The 22,244-nt window shown below is 36.8% G+C and overlaps 2 protein-coding genes across 2 annotated transcripts; one reads left to right on the top strand and one right to left on the bottom strand.

The window, feature by feature from the left end:
* Nucleotides 1-6,073: 6,073 nt before the first annotated feature.
* On the bottom strand, nucleotides 6,074-7,402 carry foxq2 (forkhead box Q2). Its single transcript, XM_052123614.1, has 2 exons — nucleotides 7,004-7,402; nucleotides 6,074-6,427 (listed from the first exon to the last, which is right to left on the bottom strand). Exons 1-2 carry the CDS (start codon nucleotides 7,400-7,402, stop codon nucleotides 6,074-6,076), a joined length of 753 nt encoding a protein of 250 aa, XP_051979574.1.
* A 4,309-nt stretch (nucleotides 7,403-11,711) lies between these two features.
* Nucleotides 11,712-22,001, top strand: pias4a (protein inhibitor of activated STAT, 4a). Its single transcript, XM_052123914.1, has 11 exons — nucleotides 11,712-11,769; nucleotides 13,438-13,816; nucleotides 13,937-14,021; nucleotides 15,564-15,605; nucleotides 15,724-15,814; nucleotides 17,088-17,216; nucleotides 17,384-17,489; nucleotides 17,680-17,753; nucleotides 17,875-18,035; nucleotides 18,119-18,270; nucleotides 19,544-22,001. Exons 1-11 carry the CDS (start codon nucleotides 11,743-11,745, stop codon nucleotides 19,801-19,803), a joined length of 1,506 nt encoding a protein of 501 aa, XP_051979874.1. The 5' UTR covers nucleotides 11,712-11,742; the 3' UTR covers nucleotides 19,804-22,001.
* The last annotated feature ends 243 nt before the right edge of the window (nucleotides 22,002-22,244 follow it).

Below are 22,244 nucleotides of genomic sequence, written 5' to 3' on the forward strand. Positions count from 1 at the left end.
CCATTACGCTCATAAATCAATATTGACGACCCATCATCCGATGGATGAATTACCGGACTGTGGATGGCTATGGTCATGTGACCATCAGGTTTTACATTATGTTTCGGCCATTTAGACGCCATTATGCACAGCGACTCGAAATGAGGTCCTTTCAGTGTGAGCCGGAGAAGGAGAAGCATTACTGTCTTTAAAAGCATCTCATTCATTACCGTTTCTCTTCACTGATAAACACAGAGGTAAGAGACTAAATGAATAGGTTATTTGGTGATGCAAAGCAGCAACTATTATAAAGAAAGCAGTTGCGGTCACAGCTCTTAGTAAGAAGTTTCATATAAACACACTCACCTATGTCCACAATGGGAATATGATAGATGTTACATTTTCTATAGAGTCTTTCAGTGTATTTATACACCGTACATGGTGTGTAACTAAATACTTCATTTGTTAATAAGTTAATGTAGGAAGGTGTTGCTGAGAGATGCCTACTACCAGTGCAAGCTAGACAGCGAAAGACACAGCACTTTACATCTCTCCAGTCAATTTAGGATGAACTTCAAAGACCATAAACTAATCTTTAATCTTAAAATGTAACCATTTTTTCTTGCAGTTTAAAGTTGGGCTCCTCCAGCTGAGTCTGATTCCTCTCAAGGTTTTTCTGACTGAGAGCTTTACGACACTGTGGCAAGATTTTCTGTAAAGCTGCTTATAAAATGCACAAATCAGATAAACTGACTTGATTTGACATAGGCAATATGTTGATTTGAGCTAAATGCAAGGTTTCAACTACTGATAGCAACACAGTATGCACTGATGCTGTGTAGCTAGTCTTGGTAAATATAAAGTTCTTTAGTTGGTCTTTCTGCTACCCAGCTACAGAATTCAAAAACGATAAAAATTAGAATATGTGGGCTGGTAAGAGAGCCAATCACAGAAGTGCTTTCACTGCCCTATTGCCACTCCTGACCTCTTGACCCTGGCCATGACCCCTTTGGCCAAAGGTTACCCTAAGGGGTCAACAGGATCACACTCAGGCAGGTCCAAGAGTGGTCACCATGGAAACCACTGGCGATGAAGATAGAGAGATAGATTTAGGCGAGCATTGAGCTCTGGCCTCTGCAGAAAAATCATGGCACTTACTAAGGTCCTCTTTGTTTTATGGTCCAGTGGTATTGTAGGTTTAGGCTCCCCCTGCTGGACGAGACGAGTAATTCTAAAGTTGAATACTGAATCAGAAGGCCTTTTTATTTTTTACTATATTACTGCTATCTTCAAATCTTTGTTTTTATTTATTATTTCTTTATTTCATTCATTCCTTTATTGCCTTTCAGTATTGCTCTGGTTAAAAGAGCACACCACATACAGTGGGGTCCAAATGCTTTCTGAGAGCACATTGAAATTTTGCATTCTGCACTATTACTAAGTTACCTATCCAACCAAGCAAATTTGTCACTTTGGCCTTGTGATCTAATTTGTACAAAAGGTCAGATTTCCTTGGTTAAACTGAAGCACAAAAGATGCTCTTTGGGATATTCTCAAATCATGCTGAATAACATGGATCATCAGGTTTTGCACATTCATGCAAGCTCAAGTACATGCTGTCTTTAAAACAAAAGGTGGGCACACCACTAACTAAGAAATTCTGAAACTCATGTAAACATTCACTTTTAATCATTTGTGATTAAACATTTTGTTTTAAATGAGGAAAAAGTGAAAATATTTTCACGAGTGTTTTCAGTCCTTTAGACCCCACCAATAAAGTTTCATGAATGTTTAAGTACAACCCCAAAAGGTGAGCTTATTGCGCCACCTTGTGGTTAGTTTCCGAATGGATCGCTGAAACTGTTGCTCTGGTACATGCGAGGCAAAACGTGAAAGTCTCTCTTCTCTCATGTTTTTGTTCTGAAAATAATATAAAAGATGTCAACAACTGCATCCTGTTTTTACGTCACAAAGAGGGTATACAGCCATTCTGTAGTGCAATATCGTCGTGTTGTTGCAGTTTTTAAAATAGTAGAGACCTTAATCACAGCAGTGCCATATTTGAATTTTGACGTGAGTGAAAAAGAGGTTGTAAAGGATAGACTTACATTATCTTCAATGGCATCCACTATAAAGCCATCAAGCCCAATGTTTCGTCAGCGGAACGAATTTAAACAACTGTACAACCCATTGAAGAGCCTGTACGTCTATCCCTCATAGCCTCGTTGTCATTCCCGTCAAAAATTAAAGATGGCGCTGCTGTGAATAGGTCCATTTGCTAGATTTTACAGTAACAAGCTTATTTCTCCAACTAGTAGCGCTGTGTCTTAATAAAATTATATTTTACAAATTACAGTATAATTGTATCGCACAGCCTTACAACCAACCCAACAGAGGTAGGAGTTATCTCTCTCTCTCTCTTCAATAAACTGGTTCAAAAAACATATTCCTCAATTCAAACCGGTCACATAGTTGTTCACAAAAGTCCCTGCTCGACATTCTACATTTAATAGGGAAACAAGTATTTAGTTAAGTAATGATGTGTGTCCCCTTTTTCATTTTGTGTAGCTTCCCCAACACTGGCGCTATCACAGATATATTGTGAAATAACATACAATTATCTATCTATATAATAGCAGGTGTAAACAGGGTCACAGATAATTTGACATCAAGTGACATCCCTATTGATTTTGATAGCACTTACAAACAGCAAAGCAATGGAACAATCTTTTTGGCAATGATTTAACTAAATTACTACTGTTCTCCATTATGTTATTATATATATATATATATATATTGTAGTAGATGCTAAAATGTATAGTACTACATGGCAGTGCTACTGTGTAAACTTAATTTACTTCAAAATTACTTTGGAACCAATTAGTTAAAAGCAACTACAAAAATAGTTGAGAAAAGTAAAGTTAGCTCTGAGAAAATGTTTGGCAATATTTTCATTTATTCATTTGGCATTCACTTTTATCTAAAGCATTTGGGGTAGGCCTATACATTTATCAGTTTGTGTGTTCTCTGGAAATCGAACCCTTCATCTTGGCATTGACAGTGCCATGCTTTACTCTACCAGTTGAGCTACAGGGACCCTTGGTTATTTGTTTCCAGGTGCCAATTGGTTTAATGTTTTGCTTTCTAAGTTATTACATTTTAGTGTCCATAGAGTCAAAATGTTTACAGCATCAAGCATTTGCTACAGATTTGTTGGCTGCACATTCATAATGCAAATTCAACAATGGAAATTAAGAAACTGTGAAGAAAAAGAAGAAACTGAGATTTGGGAGACCAGGTGACATATTTCCAATTTTCTACCATACAGTTTTGGTTTGCCTGTGCTTCACATCCATTGGATAGCTCTTCCATTTCAAGACATGTTGTGCAGTTGTCTAGTTGTAGGCACACTAGATTTTCATATTAGATTTGCATTGAAATAAATGTTTAGTTAAATTAGTTTTATAATAAATTTGGCGTGGTGTAAATATATTTGTTCCAGTTGTTACAGTTTTCAGCCTAGCTGACATCCTGATTGTAGCTGTCAAGCTACACTTTCAAAGTGGCTTTACCAACGTGTACATGAAATAGCATTATTTTGAATATACTTGAATTTTGAAACTAAATTGCAATAATTAGATCTGGTCTCCAGCATATTATATAATACATTGCAACAAATAAAATCAGTCGTTCTGCTTCAGATTCTAGATCTGTATTGATACTCTAGACAGTCTGCCTTAACCAAACTGTGCTGATCCTGGGCCGTTAATCGCCAGGTAGCAGGAAGCTTTGGCACCAAGTAGCGTTTGATCAAATCAGCTTTGGAATGCTGAAGAAGGCACAGAATGTTTTGATCGGCCTTTGCCCCATGACTCATTTCTTCTTACCCCACTGTCCGTTAATCAGGCCCATGTCTCCAACGTTAATCTCCGTCCCCTCCCCATCCCTTCCCATGTATCTAATTAGATTAAGGGGATCAACACACCAAGCACTGCTCCACAGCTTAAGGAAGCTGAAGGGACGGGCTTTTGATTAGAATGAGAAAATCAACAAAAGTTGGTAACACATGGATGTGGGTATTGGCCAAAGATGCAATGTTTCAAAATGGAGTCAGGCTATTCAACATGATCACACGCGAAATCGATATGTAGCACTCGGATGTTCATGTACTCTGAAATCGACCCCATTCTGCCAAATTACCCTATTCTTCCAAGCGCTTTCCCTTATCATGCATTTTTGCATCAATTCAAATATGATCACATTTCCCTCTGGTGCTACTTATATCACGTTGTGTGAACATTCTCCAAGACAATGGAAACCAGGAAGTAATTGAGTTCATTACAATAACGGTGAGCGCAGATCGAAGGTTATGTTTCATTACCATTATGATGAAACTGCATCAAAATAGCAATTACATTCTTCATTATCATTATATTTCCCCACAAAAAATTATACATATATGACACACAAAAAAAGAAGATACCCAAAACTGTGTAAATGAGTGTGGATGGAGAGAGAGAGAGAGAGAGAGAGAGAGAGAGAGAGAGAGAGAGAGAGAGTGCAACCTGTTCAACAGCTTATATTTAATTAACATAAGGCACGTATATGCAATAGAATTAAAGTCTTAAAGCTGTCAAAGGCAAGAGGATTTCATGTCGAGGAACATTCATGGGAATTAAGCAAATTAATGCAAAGGAAAGAACGATTTGGTTAAGAAAATTAATTAGATGGCTTTGTAGCAGTGATAATTGCCTAAAAACCTTGGGTCTTGGGTGTCCCCCCGTCTCTCCCATGATTGGGGATATTTATGTCTCTCTCACAAATTAATTAATTAAAAAATGAGTGAACAACAATAATAATAATAATAAATCATATATTAAATATTTTAAGTGCATAAGTAATTCAAGAAATAATTCAGTTGTTTTTGATAAACAATCAAAAGCCCAAATGCAGGTTCTTTTTTACATTTGAGTAAAAAAAAAAAAAAAAAAGCTAAATGTTTTACCAATTTGTTCAAATATGTCTTCTTTTTAAAAACAAATCTACATCCTCCTTTTTGTCTTGAGTGACATTGTCATAAAGCCCTCTCTGAATGGGTCAAAAAGTATGTTAAGGAAGGTCCATAGTCATGTATTTAAAATGAATAATTGTACTGCTACAAAGCACAATTTCATTCAATAAATGAATAAATAGGGTCGCTCTATTTAGTTCCCTTATATATGTTTCTCTTTTCAAGGTGGGCCAGTTTCATATAAATGAATGTGTAAATGGCATCATCAGTTCATCTTTTCGAAAGTGAAGTGGGTCAAGACTGCTGTCTTCTTAGAGACCCATTAAAGACATCAGAAAGGATGTAAGCCAAAATCATAATTTAGGCACTAATTATACTGTTCAGCTGTCCCATATTAATTCATGACAATCTTGTCTTCTGCTTGCAGTAATACAGTGTTGAGGCTTCATCTCACCCCACACTTGACTAACTCCTCCCTCCTTATTCTCCACCAGCAGTGTAGGTCCTCACCCGAGAAACGCTTACCAGATTATGCTGTGTGATAAGCTTCCTATTTTTCGAAACTGCGTGGAGATTTATGGGATTATCTGTGTACTTATCCCGGAGTCGGCTTTGGGCAGCTTGAAGATTTGGCTTCTGAGATCTTCTGTCTAATTATTATTTGAAATGGCCACAACCTTGAGGAATGTGTTCACTTTTTTACACCATGCACAATGTGCTTTCAAAGCGATGATTGCACACAAACACACAATTGGTAAGAAATGAAATGGTATTATTGTATTAGAACACTTATGTTATGTTGAATTTCACATATTTGAACACCCCAAAATCAGTAACACTCATCCACAAATGTTGCCTTATGAGGTTTTTGGATCAAGAGGATGCAAAGAAAAAGAAAAGGCAACAAAACTTCTCATTATCTATATTCATTTATTTTCATTTTTCAAACACATTTTCACATTATATACAAGATGGCTTACAAAACATGCATTGCTTAATTCCCAACACCTTTAGATACAGCAGTAATTTCAGAGAAGATCCAGTTTATAATCCACAAATGCTGCCTTATGAGGTTTCATATTGTCATATTAGTGCATGAAGAGAGGGTGGGCGATGTGTCTGAAGTGCAGCCCAGCTCCAGTACACTCTGGGTGAGAAACACATTAATGACTGGGTTGGCGGGCAGCACCAGCATGGTGTCCGTTTCAGACGGTTGAGGGTCTGGTAATGTGCAGGCAGTGCGAAGGTAAGCTGCCCCGTTACTCTGCGGATTCTTCTCCGGGCTCGACGGCGGTGGTAGTCTCCGTTAGAGAAGTCTTGAAAGTTGGCCGGATGAATAGCCCAGAAATGGCCTTTGCCATTGTCACTGCGACCTACTTTAACGAAGCACTCGTTCAAAGAGAGGTTGTGCCTCACACTGTTTCTCCAGTTCTTGTCCTGTTGAAAGAAAACCATGAAAATGAGACAATCTTTTGGCCTCTTATAATGAATCCATTGACATCTATAAAAGCATTAGTCTCTGTTGGATGAGTTGGAAAGATTTGTAAACTAAATGGTCAATGTAACATTTTATGTTCCAATATACCAAGTTATTATCAAGAAATTTATCTTGTGTGAGGAAACAAGCCCATTGCTACCCAAATTTGAATGGTTTAAGAGTTACCATTCCCTAAAAACAATATTGTGAAAATCTAACTTAGAGTCTTGAATTCTTTAAGTGAAGTGTTTTGGATTTATTGTTAGGATTTCTTAATCTGTAAGACTTTTGTAGACTCCCTGGTTACCAGAATACTTAAGGCAACATTTAGATGTTGTATTCAAGCAACTATTTGAACTGGGAGGTAAGAAGTCGCAATTATTTAATCATTGGAGATTTCTAAGATGTATAAATGAGACCTGTTGTAGTTCAGATAAAATAAAACATCCAAAATTAGTCAGCAACATCATTACTTAACCACACAACAACCACAAGTTGAGGAAGCTGTTCTAGTGTCTTTCATAAATGTACAATACCTTGCTTTTGAAGTAAGGATAGTGATCCATGATCCACTGGTAAATATCACATAGCAAAAGCTTCTTCTCTTCTGAATCCAGGATGGCCATGGAAATGAGGGCAATGTAGGATTGGGTTGGCTTCTCCTCTGTTCCTTCAGTCTGTAGATTCTGTTTTTCGTGTTCCTCTTTACATCCATCCTCTTCATTTTCTTGTTCCTCTGATTTTTCACTGTCCTTGAATGAGAGAGTTCCTTGTGTTTGCTCATTGACTGTGGTTTGAAGCTCTTCAGATGGGCATGTTTTGTCCTCTGGTTCAACTCTCTCAGTGTTGCGTCCCTTATTGTACAACAGGTAGTCAATGGTGAACTTGAGTCCCAACTGCTCTCGATCACTGCGGCATGTGTTGTTGTCCTCCATTGTATTATGAAATCTTTGAATCCGTCGCTTGATGGTTGAAATCTTTGAATTCATGTAAATTCAGATTTTGCATCCAAATTTATAACATTGTTTGTTCTAGTTCAAGTATCTTTGTCTTTCCTTGAGCTGTCAGCCTTTTCAAAAAAGTGCTGTAAAAGACTAGTCCCTGCTGTTGGACTAAACAAACGATTAATTCGGTAACAGATGTGACGTCAGTCTCCAAGACATGCGCAAATCATGTAAACAGGTAATCATGTTTGTTAAGTTGTATCTGTTGATTTTGTCTCCTGTTCAAACCAAAATACAAAAATAACATGAGTTACGAATCGTCCTAGAAAGCTTTCTTCAACATGGACTTCTCCTACAATGACCAAGGAGTTAACAATGTTTCATTGAATTGCTCCACATATTTAACATCGCATGTAGAAACAACACAGGGTACAAGAGAGAGGCAGGGGGTTTAATTGAGGAGGATTATTTTTATTACCCAAAGCAAATCTTTGTAATTACGAGAGATTACTCAGATGAATGTACACAAGTTGTCTTGGGTGGTGGCTTCAGTGATACAGCACAACCTTTGAATGGGCTAATCCTGTTTTGGTCATTAGAAACAATTCTTTCGGACCAAAACAAAGGCATCCTGCACTTTTTAGATTAATACGATTCTAGAAGAAGTTAACCTTTTTAAAAGAGTTTTAAAAATCTTTCATGTTGGATTGGATTGACTTTTACAAAATAATAATAGAATTTCAAATTTTTTAATTAAGTCTGAACCATCTTGTTTAAGATGTTTCACCACTCATTTTAATATTGATGACTATAAACTATGATAAACCAAGTTCAGATGCTTCTGAATAAATTCTACCATTATAAAATGTTTTTACATATGCCAACATTTTGCTTGTCATCAATCTTCAATTTAAGGGATTAGAGACTGTTTACAGAACAAAATATTCAATGAAACCATTATTCCAGTCATTAAAAGCATTAGATAGAATAACCAACAAAATATTATTATTCATTATTTGCAGATTTTCATCAATGTTTATGTTTCTTGATAATAACTGTAATGCTTGCAAATAGAACAAAAACGTCTTTAACATGAAATCTGATATCAACACATTAAGAATGAATACATTATGTGCTGAGATTGTGTAGTATCTCATTTTTTGTTTAGTAGACATGTACACACACACAAACACACGACTTAATGTAACTTTATATGACATGCTCATGGTAATTAAAAGTTTATCATAGACATTAAACTTAATTAACATAAAGAGTTTACCATGGAAGACTTAGGTGAACAAATCTAAAAGTATTGGTTTTAGATTTTCAAAATAAATACGCTAAAAGGAGAATAATCCACACAAGCTATGACGAAATGTGATGGATATTTCTACTGCTTTCTTTGTATTATTTCCTGTCCAATGGATCTGCAACCACTCTGGTGTGTGAAGGGTATTTAAATGTATGTTTTGTTCCAAATTAATGTCCTAAAACATTTGAAATGTGCTTGGAATGTCTTTATCAATCAGTTCATTACAGGCCATAGATAATGGTGTTGATTGGATTACAGGTAAAACTAAAATCCTGGTAAAGCCACTGTTTGTGTGGTTGTTTGCCTGTTGTTGACCAGATGCTGGCATGGCCAATGAAATTACTGGGACAAAAAGTGCTTTACTTAAAGGTGGGAGAATCGGCACATTAAAACACACAGCCCACAGCATATCACTATGTCTCACTTGCATATTTGATTTTACTTAGCCTTTAAATAACTGTTGAAAAACAAAATTATCAATGAAAGATTGAACAGTGTTTTGTATTACTGCAGTTAAACATTTCTTGGAGCATCATGATAAGTGGAAAGTGTGCATGACCCATTGTCTACCTGCTCTTCTGCATGTTTTTATAGTGAATTGCATGAGGAAGTTGGCAACTTGCCATGCTAGCGCTTTTGTGAAAATGTATATACTTTAAAAGTGTGATTTTTATTAGTTATTAAGAGAGCAACATCATGCTAACTCACACAGAGACACTGTTTTGTATGTTAATATCAATGTTGTTCTAAAAAATTTCATGTTTAACAAAAATATAGTGATAACAATTTAGATATTACATATTTCCACTTGCATACAGTATAGACTGACCAATGTTTTACAGTCAGTATACCTTAATATTTCAGTTTAGAGACAACTGTATTATATATTGCTGCTTAATTTTGTGTGTATTCACTTGAAAATGAGTCTGACCATGTATACTATTTTTGTATTTTTAATGTATTTGATCATTAGTTTATTTAATAACCAATTAATGAATTAGTAATATCTTATTAATAAAGAGTTGTAGGAAACAGGAACTACTGTAGGTTTCATATTTTCTTATCACATGCTTGGGATTACTACTTTGTTACACATACATCTAAGCAAACAGCTCAAATTGTATTTTGAAATACTAAAGTTTGTAGAATAACAGGGTATTGCTTCAAATAATAATCATAATAATAATAATAATAAAAATAATAAAAAAAAAAATATATATATATATATATATATATATATATATATATTATTATTATTATTATTATATTATTTATTTATTTTTTTACTTTAATAGTTTTTTCAGTTATACTGTATCTGTACAGATGCAAAGAAGCACTCACCTTAAAAACACTCTCTCTGAAATGTTTTACTATGGGAATGAGTTAATATGGATTTTGTGGCAAAACAGGTGGAATAGAATCACTGTCAACATTTCCAGATCAATATCTTAACCCAATGGTGACTTTTGTAATTGGTTTATCTTGATCTGAGTTTGGCTAATGCGTGGGGTGTCAGTATACCTGATAACTGACTGGTTAATGAACTGCAGGATGAACACAGTTATTAACCTAAAAAAATAAATAATTCTGTCAACCTGGTACCATCATCTTTTGTAAGAGGATAATAAGTAAATCTTATTGCCAAAAAGGACATTTTCTTTTTTTCCCCTCAACAAACAAAGTACTTTACATGTAATGCAGAAATTTTAGCATAGCCTTAGAGATTTCGCTGGAAAATGTATAAGTCTGGCCCCTTTTAATAATTAATTTTACGACTTTGTTTAGTATTGCTCAGTGATGGGCAGTGGAGAGAGACATTTTGTGTATATAGTTGGTGAATTAAACAATAAAATGTTAATACATATATATAACACATTTCATCATGGATAGCTATTAATAGAATACAGAATACCTGAGCTTCAGAAAAACGAAGTTACGAATTATGTAGACAGCAGCGCCACCGTGTGGCCAGAACAGGGAAAGCAGCATAGAGTTCCATTAAAAACAAGTCTTCGACAATTAGTTCACATAATTATAAGGAAATGAGTGACGAATCTAATTCGTTGTCGTTACTATTATTATTATTATTTTTTTTTTTTTACAAATGAGATTAGTACAACTACAGGACAAAAAAAAAACATTGGTCAAATTATGAAATTACTCTAGTGCATATTGTTTGGTTATATTTGTAACCTTGTAATCACGCAATGGAAATGTCTAGTATATTTTATAGTTTTTTGTTTATCATCGTGTTTAAGGATGCATGTGCGTTTTCTTGATCTGTAATGTTCATGTCTCTTATTATTACCTCTGCAAATTGTTCTCAAACGTTCTTTGCCGTCCCCTCCCCCACCAAATGCAATACAGAAAAACATGGCATGGAGTTTCCTGAGGATTGTGAATTCTATCCAATGTGAATTTTTATCGTTTTAAAACAGACTGGTTTACCGGGCCGTCGCCAATGCCCAATATATTGTGCATGACAAAACATTATTAACGCAATTTGTTATGCTTGGGAATATATTTGTTGCTTTCGTGATATCACATTTGGGTAGAAATTAGACAAAGCGTTTACTCCTCAAAATTTTGGTATTTTGCAAGTCATGAAGTGGAGTTTTCAACGCGGAATGGATCGGATGGAGCCATGCGCTCCTCTTCCACTTGTCGTGAAATGCCCACCTCTCATACAGCATTTGAATTAAAAATGCAATGCGCATTCGTTCTTACACCAGACTATTGAAGCGGGCAAATCAGACTGTGAAGTGCAGGCGACGGTGGGTAGTCTTACAAGCACCAGAGGCCTATCAGGAAGGGTAGACCTCAGCGCAAGTTCGCTTTTTTTGAGCGCACTGTCACTTTTAAAGCTCAGAGTCACGCCTCTTTGTAAGAAATCCCGCCTACTTCTGGACGATCCAGAGCGCTGATTGGACGCGGGACGCGGTCGTCGAACTCCTTCTCGACTTGTCATTGGCCCGCCGCTGCCTTTCGCTTCAGGCTCTCGCGGGGCTGCTGTGCGAAGATGGCGGCCGAACTGGTAGAAGCAATGGTGAGTTGATTAGATTTTTCAAAATAGTGGAAGTAAAAAGAGAATACCAAACCCACTGAGTATAGAAGCTGTGTTTTTAAAGACAACTTGAGCTTAATTTCACATTGTGTTATTTCATACTCTGAAACGACCCGTGGCAGTCCCTAAAGTGTGTTGCCAATTTGTGTGTATGTATGTGTGCCTATGTTTCAAAAGCTCGTGTGCTGCCTGCTTATTCAGCTATTTGGGCATCAGTGGCGCCTTCGAACGTTCGGTTTAAAATTTCGAACGTTCTGTTGGAACGGAGCGCGCCTTTGATGCCCAAAAACTGTCTAGGCAGGCGACTTTAGGCTATGAGACGCAGCCAGTGTATATGTGCGCGCCGGGTCAAGGGATACAGCAGGCTATCTTGTTAGCTGTGAAAATGAATGATTAGGATGCACAATGTGGGTGCCAAAATAACAAAACGTTCTGACGTCTCTTTGATAAAAAATAAAAAAAATCGAATTTCTCCATGCACCATGTCTATTGTAAAAGCATGCTCATATACTAGAGGTGAACTGACTATAAGTTAAGTGTAGTACTGGTGTGCAACCAGTTTCCAGTGGTGCATTTAAGTGTATATATATATATATATATGTGTGAGTGAGAGAGAGAGAGAGAGAGAGAGATATTTTTGTTTTCTAGTAGCCTGCATTGACCAGCTATAGATAGATATCGTTTGATCACTCATGGGAAAACGGATTGCTTGGGGGAACCTGTTTTGCAGAACTGATTTCTATGTAATGTTTACATGGAGTCAGCTGCCTGCATGATTTGGATCATGGTAAACTAGAAATTGAAGTCACTTAAAAGCTTGAACATTTCTGCATTGGATTATTTGGAAAATCCAAGAAAGAGTCACGTTATGTATTTTTTTTAATTTATTTTTTACTAGTATGTAGGGTACTCCTTGCATATACCAGTACTATAGGCCCAATCACTCTGGAACAACTGCACAACAAAAATTAAGATTTGTATTAAAATATCTCAGCTCTATAGGTCCACACAATTCAAGTGAATGGGTTCCAAAATTCTGAAGCTTCATAAAGCACATTAAGGCAGCATTAAAGTTATCCATAAGACTCCAGTGGTTTAATCCATGTCTTCTGAAAATATCTAATCGGTTTTGGGTGAGAACAGCCCAAAATATTACTCCCCTTTCACTATAAATCTTGATATATGCAGATTCCTTGGTGATCATGATTTCAAGCTTGATTACACTTTGTATAGCACCATCTAGCGTTGCTTTTATGCTGCATTTATGTGCTTTTTGGAGCTTCAAAGTTGTGGCCATCATTCACTTAAATAAAATGCAACAACAGAGCTGTGATATTCTTAAAAAAAATCTTTGTTTTCTGCAGAAGAAAGTAATTTATACACATCTAGGATAGCATGAGTTTGAATAAATGATGATTAGCTCTTGATTTTGTAACGTGGTATTTGAACTTACAACCTTTTGGTTTCAAGCCCACATCTTAATCACTTTGCCTCACCACCCCACTTACTAAGAACTATATTAAACTAGGTGCCAAGTGAACAGGGCATGATGCCAAACCATATGGAAGATTTTGTGCAAAGATTGAGCTATGGGTATCCTTATTGTTTTGTTTATTGCTAGTTTCTCATTCTCTTTGCCTGTCTTTCCAGAACATGGTGAAGAGTTTCCGGGTGTCTGACCTGCAGACGCTGCTGGCCTCCATGGGCCGCAGTAAAAGTGGGTTGAAGCAAGATTTAGTGGGGCGAGCGCTTAGGCTTGTGCAAACTGAGTACAGTCCAGAGCTGCTAAAAAATGTCAGACAACTCTATGAGACGCGCTTCCCAAAAGCATCAGCCTGGCTGACTGCCCGACGTCCTGATGCTGTACCCGTAACCTACCCTGCCCTCAACTCTTCACCCAGAGCAACAGCCCAGGGCACAGACTACCTCAACGGCATCCCCAAACCAACACCTTCTTCAGCCGAAGTCAAACTGGTGCCGCTGCCGTTCTACCACAACCTAGAAACACTGCTGCCACCCACAGAACTAAGTGAGTCACTTTACAACAACAACATCATCATGAATAAATAAATAGTCTAGTTCTAAAAGGTGTGTATAGAAGAGAAAGTCTTTGAGCTAATTCAGGTTTTTTTTTTTCCGCTCTTTGCAGTCGCTCAGAACAGTGAAAAGCTACAAGAGAGTCAACGTGTTTTCGAATTGACACCAAGCCAAGTGGAACAGATTCGGAATTCCAGGTGAGGAACATATGTGTAATCTTCTTGCTAACTGGTAGTTTTTACTCTCAATACAGAAGAATACAATGTCTTTAAATTAGATTTGTATTTTTAAAATGAGCTGTCAAAATAAACATGTCAATGCATGCGATTAATTAAAGTTGAATATGTACATTTTTCTTTATCGCATTTGACGCATTTTCCGTTAATGCAGCATAAACGCTGGTTGGAAGGGTGGAACCTTTGCGATGTGTCCGCCCAGAGTCATTACACACCACAAACACACAGCATTGATTCAGTATCAGTGATAAAGTGATGGGAAAGAAGCTCTTAACGCTATATGTTGTTAAAAAAACCAAGCCTAGATGGAACTTGTGACAGAAATAAAGTATTTTAAGGTCCATTTTAATTACCACAGAAGCACACGAATTCTTAACTATCATCATAACGCAGAATGAGGCGTGCAAGCACTTTTCACGTAAAGTTCAAAGCTGCGCTTTTGATGTTGGCAATGATCCCCTGAACGCGGCATCACGATTGCTGTGACAAAGTTGAGAGCCACAGTCTGCCTGGCTGATTAATATCGTGGAAGATGAGTTTTCAATGAATATGAAACCTATGAGACTAGTTCTTTTAATTAGTCGAACGCCTTAGACTTTGGGATATGTTTAATGTTACTTGAATGGGTGCTATTTTAGTGCATTTCAATCTTAATACTGTGCAAGGCTTTGTTTGGAAAATGTTAATAAAGCATTATGTTGTTACATTTTGATTTGTTTCCTAAGATGGAAATAAATGCATTTTGACAGAAAAAGAAGTATATGTAGTGTCAAATTTCAGCACTTTCTAAATCTGTGATTAAATAATATTTACTACTTAAAATTATACGATTAATTCCAATTAAAAAAATTTAATCGACTGACAGCACTACTTTAAATGCTTTGCGTGCTACGTGTGAAAAGATGAATAAATAAACACTGTCCTAAAACAAAAATCAGTATTGAAGTACTAGAACGTGTTGATTTTGGCTGTTGATTTAATTTGTTAAATTAGTGTGATTAATTCTATTTAAAATGCAATGAATCATGCCCCAGACCATTTGTAATTTCTGTAATAAGGAATATTAAAATAGACCAACAATTAAAATAACGAAGATGGAATTAATCCAATAATAGGGCTATGTTCAATGATATGAAATAAAATAAACAATTTTTACTTTTAAACCTTTTTTTATTCTATTCTCTAAATGCTTTACTTGTCTGATGTAACAATATATGTAGGCTGTATGATAATATTTTTGTAATGTTATTATTGTACTATTAAAAATGCAAAGCATTCTCTGAAAATATTGATATGTGATTGTGTTTAATTTGATTCAACGGCACATCATGTACATCATGCACATCAATAAAATAAAAATAAAATCGATTGATAGCCCTGACAATATTGCTTTAAAAATACTGAGAGTACCAGAAAAGAAGAATTAGTACTTGTACTTTGCTTAAAAAATAGTTTAACCTGTATTTATTCATTGCATTTATTTTTGTGCCTGTACATGCACAGTGAACTTCGCCCAGGGATGAAATCTGTTCAGGTTGTTCTCAGGTACGTTGGGTGATCACTCTGATAAATCATGTTTATGAAGCATCAAGTTCTTTTCAAAGGTGTCAGTGTTTAAGCTCTTTTCTGTGTAATGATGTTTCTTCCCTTATTTGTCTCATAGAATCTGCTACACAGACTCTATCGGTGTTCAGGAGGACCAGTATCCTCCCAATATTGCTGTGAAAGTGAATCAGTCCTACTGTCATGTGCCGGTAAGTGTTGAAAATTTGATGAACCCTTTAAGCTCTGATTGGTAGGCCGGTGCAAGATTTTATTATTAGTTTTTTTTATTTTTTATTAATAAATATAGTCTAGACCAATGCAGAATATGTGTCGTTTGTAAGCTTAGAAGCTCTACTTTACAATACATGTAGGCACTATGAACAAAAATGAACAAGTGCTTTGAAATTTGCAGACAAATCAGAATGAAATTTTGATGATTTATTAAAACATTTGCACTGTACGTGTAATTGTAATCAGTAAAAATATCAATCTCAACAACTAGCCATGTGTCATACGTTATTGGAAAGTTCTCAAAGAGTACAATACAGCCAAACTTGTTTTACTTACAGACAAAATATAGCAGGTAATAGCTAAGTATGTCTTTGTCCTTTGTTTCATGTGAACAGATGTTACTTATATGCTGCGTTTTTCGCTTATAACCTCACAAAAATAAAAAGAACATAAAATGGCACATACCATTACTTAAAGAATACGATTATCTTTCAAACGAGCCCACACACATAATCAATGCATAGATCGTTAGATAATCCACAAGAAGCACAGTGATGTAGCATCATGGAATGTTTAAGGTTCAGATCTGTGCAGAAATCATCCATATTTGGGCAGAGAGAGGCCTGTGATTGGTGTCTGTCACATATGGCCACCAGAAGATGCCGCAAAGTACACGACGCAGACTCGATGCAGACTCGTTGAGACATATGGCACACATTCTGTGAAATCTCATTACTAAAATCATGTCTGCATGCTATGCAAACCTTTGGTCATTCTTGTGTTTGCATGTGTAAATAGTTAATGTGTTCAATTATTATGTTTGATTTAATTGTTTGTATAGGCTTTTGGTCACTTATAGATGTTATTGTTATAAATAATTTTGTAATGCTATAACTTTTTATTGCTTTGTTGTTTCAACACAAACTTTTACTCAGTTACAGTTGACATCATTGGGAACAAACAAAAGCAGTTTTTGGCACTTGACTTGTTTATTTTGTGTGGATTCTTTTTTTCTTTGTCGAGTTATAAGCCTTTAATTTTGGGTATGCCACTGAAACAGGAAATCTTTAAAAACACCTTCAAAGCTTAAAGGGTTAAGCTGAAAGAAGAGGGAGTTCTAAACCACTTTATAGAAACAACTTTCTTTTTTTTTCATGTCACATTTGTGTATATTGTGTTAAGTAGTCTTTCCTCTTTACAAACAATGTTGTTATAAATTACACTTTGTTTGTTCAATGCATTTCTGTTCAGGGTTACTACCCCTCCAACAAACCAGGTGTTGAGCCACGTCGGCCCTGTCGACCTGTCAACATAACGCCCTGGTTACACCTTTCCTCTGTCACTAACAGAGTCACTATCACATGGGGCAACTTTGGAAAGGTATACCGGTTCACTAAGGTGTCTGATGCACTATTGCTCAGTAGACCTAACTGTTTTTCCTTTTAATAAATCAAAGCCGTATCCATATTTGTGAATGAAAAATACTAGATAGAGTTGGAATTAATGTGTCATTGGAATAAATGTGTTCTTACTAACTTTTAATGCAGAGGTACTCTGTTGCGGTGTACCTGGTGAGGGTGTTCACATCTGAAGAGCTCTTCAACCAGCTGAAACACTGTTCAGTTGAGAGTCCTGAGCGTTGTCGTGAACGTAGTAAGTCTTTTTCTTTTTTTTTTATCTTTTTTTTTTACTTTTTACTTTCATCCAAAGCAACGAAGAATGCATTCAGTAAAATTATATAGGACACCAGGTTTGATCTTTGAGTCAACAAAGAGTCATTCTGTCTCGGCATTTATGCTCAACATCATCAGTATTTTGTTAAAGAAAACTTGTTTGTACACAGTTCAGGACAAGCTGCGCTTTGATCCTGAGAGTGAGATTGCCACTACAGGACTGCGAGTGTCCCTCATTTGCCCTGTAGGTGTCATGTTTGCCTCTTTCATTGGACATTTAAAAGTTTAACTGCTCTGTAACCAATGGAGCAAGTCTCTCTTTCTCACTCTCTCTCTCTCTCTCTCTCTCTCTCTCTCAAATCCAGCTGGTGAAGATGAGGCTGGGAGTGCCGTGTCGGGTCCTCACGTGTGCCCACCTACAGTGTTTTGATGCAGTCTTCTTCCTGCAAATGAATGAAAAGAAACCCACATGGACCTGCCCTGTATGCGACAAACCTGCGCCCTTTGAGCTTCTTACTATTGATGGGTTAGCACATTTATGAGTGATACTAATGATTTTTCAATGGATCTGATGATGATGCTCAAAAAACATGACATGTCTTTGTCCAGGTTGTTATCTGAGATCCTTAAAGAGACGCCAGAGGATGTAGAGGAGATTGAATATTTAACTGATGGCTCATGGAGGCCAATAAGGGATGAAAAAGAGAAGGAAAGAGAGCGAGAAAACAGCTGCACACCCGACTATCCAGTGTTGGATATAAGTAAGACATGTACTTTTAAAGGAATGTTCCAGGTTCAATACAGCATAAAGGCCCCATGAAATCAAAATGAAAGTTTTTCTGGTTTTAGTCCATATCTACAGGTTTTAAGGTTGTCTTTATGCTAGTGTACTTCTAAACATTGACTGAATTAGTTTTCAGAAGTTATAAGCATTTAAAATCAGCTGTCTCTCTCTCTTCCGACTAAAACGATGCAGCAACACCCAAGGTTCACATACCTTGTCCAATCAAATGCTTTCTAGAATTAAAACAGACCCTCCCCCTACATCTGTTCAGCGCTCCCGGCTTTGTTCTAACTGGCGAAGGCATTATCAGCGCAGGGCACTTAGAAGGGACGTTTTTCCAAACAGATTTTCCATTAAGAATTAAGTGTGTTACTGACCATTATCACCTTGCATCCATTTAAAGCTCTCCCAGTGGAGGGTAATTGTCTTCCAAGGGAATTGGACATAGGGATGATTACTTGTGAATGGGACGCGCCAACACGGGAGCCGGATGCGAGAGAAGTTGCTTGATTTATATTTTATCACCGTTTAGTTTTTTGGCAAGTATTTTTATTAGAATTTTACATTATACAACAAAGCAAAACAAAATAATACAAAGAATATACAAATGAGTTATTATTAATAATAATAATAATAAAACAAAAAAATAAGAACAACCATGTGTGTAGGCAATTTCAGTGATGAAACACACCTCAAAACAAGCACTCAAGAGAGGGCAGGCAGCATACTGTGCGCTACCTTGCTGGTCAGAGTCAACATTAGACTGGGCAAGATGATCCAGAAATGGTTGCTATATACTGTAAAATGTATCAAGGTTTAGTTTTAAAAGTCAGTGAAAAAGCTGGCCATTATTGAAATCGCTTCTCAAGTTTCCACTGTAAGCGGGTCTGATATTAGCATGGTGGAAAGAATTGTGTGAGTGTCTGTAAATGAAAGCCTATTGGCTATTTTTTTTAAATGGGTAAAATTGTTCGACATGCCCTGCCCCCACTTTCTGTTTCATTAGGAAATATGTCAAAACACAGAATCATGCTCAAAGCATACAAAAAAAAATACAAAATTAATGAGATCTATATGATTTAATGGAGAAAAAAAATTAAGAGTATTTAAAAGTTGAAGATACCCTGTTTTGCTAATAAGAAGTGTTACAAGTTCTAGGTCTTAAATAGGTCTTAAAAAGTCTTGCATTAACATTTAAAAACTGTGCAGCAATCCTGGATTGAGTTTTAAAACTCTTAAACTTGTCCAAGGTGTTCCTGAGGTGAACGGCCACTCCCCAGCACACAGTGGCTCGAACCAGACCGGGAAGTCTGGATCGGGTGGCTCGTCGGCAGGAACCAGCAGCGGGTCAGGAGGTGCGGCAGTGGTGGACCTGACTCTGGACGACTCATCAGATGAGGAAGCGGGGGGAGGGGCCGAGGACAGCGAAGACACAGACGACAGCCAGGACAGCCCAGCCCCAAAGAGGGGAAGATACGATTATGACAAAGACTTGGTCACCGCGTACTGAGACTGGACAGGATGCTTAGACTTGTTTGTGGGGTGGGGTGGGGGGTGTAGATGGGATCTGAGCCTTGGATTTTCAAGAAATGTGTCCCTATGTCTTCTGAAAGCATACACATTCATGCACGCACACACATGCACTGCTGACCTCTGGAGCACTGGGGCATCATCTTGACACCCGTGGAATATCCATAGATGCCCCGTAAAGCCATTCCCTGTCATTCACTAATCTTAATGAATTCTCCCTTTAAAGACCATGGAAAAGTAACACCATATTCAATTCTTATTCTCTCATCTTCTATTTCCATTCTACTTTGTGTTTGGAGTAAATCACTTGGCTATTACAATGTTATGCTCTTACCGTTTTTGTTATATAAGGAGCTGTCCCAGACACTCTTTCAGGTTTCGCTAAATATTGTAGAATCAAAGCAGAAATGGCATACAAGTCAAACCATACATATATATATTTTTTTATGTTCATTCTGACAGTAGAAATGAAACGACCGCACAATTCTGTAATTTTTTTTTTTAAAGAGTTTTCTGTTAGTCCTCAGATCTCATCATAAGTTTATATTAGATTTCATTGTGATTTGGTGACATACTGAAGATTTTTCATCTCCTCATGTCCCTTTTTTGTTTTAATTTGTACACAGAAGTTGACAAGCTACCTCAGTCTAAAAGCAGACTTCACCAGAGGATTATTGAAAGGGGGATGAGTTCTTAAGCATGATTTTTTTTTTTTTCTTCAATCCCCTTTTTCTTTTTTTTCTTTCAAAATGCAGCAACACTGGAGAGGATCAAGCATTGCTCATTACTTTGCGGTTGCCCCATTACCCATCATATTAAAAACAATTCTGTCTTGAGCGATGTGTTTCCAGTCAAGTCTGTGACAACAGCGGTCAACAGCAACACCCAGTGGTGTACTATGCATTGCGGTTTGAGCCCAAGGCCTTGGCTGATTGTGGTGCACTTGTCACAAATCAATCCTAACAACTGAGACCTTCAGAGGGAATGATGTTTTGACAGTGATGGTCCTTTTGTGCAAGTAAATATTGTACGATAGATAATGTAATGATGATGATGTATTATTTCTGAAGATTTATTCGAATATCGCAGGTCTCATGTCAATGTCATTTTATTCCTTTCAGTTTTTATTGCTCAGTAAAGGCTGCTAAAGTATCACAGAGGTCACAGCATGACTGGTTAATATTAGGTTTATTTAGCATCGGAGCTGCTGTTGGCATAATACCAGAAATATATATATATTTTTTTTTACTTTTCCTTTAACTCCGAAAACGAAGTAACTTGCAGTCTTTTCAGTTCACTTGGTTTTGCTGTTTGACTTGTTTCTTTTAAGATTAATGGCTGATTTGCATAATGTCTTGTGGACTTTGGTGTTCATGACAAGTGTAATTCTTAAAGATATGTTAATTTGATGTGAGTGAGTATTTATTGGTTTAACCATTTTTCCTCTCCTTATTTGAATAGCGTTTGGTATTATTTGTGCGTTATGAGGCATTTGGCAGCAATTTCACACTTTTCAAAGGTTCTTTTCTAGGTGCTGAGATAGTTTGGTTTGAGGCTGGTTTCTGTCAACTGAGTTTTTATGTTTATGGCTAGATGAGCTGTGTCCTCGCAGCCTACTGTTGTCAAAGCACATTCAACCATTTGCAACAGTCCGAACACAAGGGGTTTAGGCAGGTCAATGCAGACTTGACCTAAACCTAAACAAATCCCCACAAACATAAAAAGAACTTGCGCTTAAATACCAAACACAAATGGCACATCCAGGTGGCTCATCTGTTGCAGAGGACACTGGGATTACGGGTTAGTAATACTTTACATCATCTTCTCAGTCAGATGATGCTCAAATCAGGATCAACCAGAACAGTGCGTACAATATTACATTTACCATCAGGTTCGAGAAAGAAATCTTGACTGCTTAGATCTGAAAATTTAGTGGTGTTTTGTTTTGAGAGCATGCAAAACGAGTGTATTTTTGAATAGCAAAAGTATATTTCTCCCAAGGTTTCAGATAAAACCACTGCACTGATGCTCCACTGGCAATTTTGATTATAGTAGCCCCCTCAATTAAACTGAGAGCATGCAAAACGAGTGTATTTTTGAATAGCAAAAGTATATTTCTCCCAAGGTTTCAGATAAAACCACTGCACTGATGCTCCACTGGCAATTTTGATTATAGTAGCCCCCTGAAACTCAGAAACTGAAAACTCAGTACTGTACCCTATCTTTGCTTGGGAGTGTCTCATTGCCATGAACAAGTTCTAATTGCTTGTAATTAGGTTTGTCTTTGAGTCGGCATGGTCTTCCACTTTCTCTTCATGATGCACCCAACTTTTGTATCTTTATTTTTTTAGAGTAATCTGTGCTAAAGTTGACAATTTCATATAATAAGGCCCAAATGTAGTATGATCTCCTAAATTTGAC

This window comes from Xyrauchen texanus, chromosome 50 (assembly GCF_025860055.1).
Source record: "Xyrauchen texanus isolate HMW12.3.18 chromosome 50, RBS_HiC_50CHRs, whole genome shotgun sequence".
In the NCBI taxonomy this organism is placed as follows: Eukaryota; Metazoa; Chordata; class Actinopteri; order Cypriniformes; family Catostomidae; genus Xyrauchen; species Xyrauchen texanus.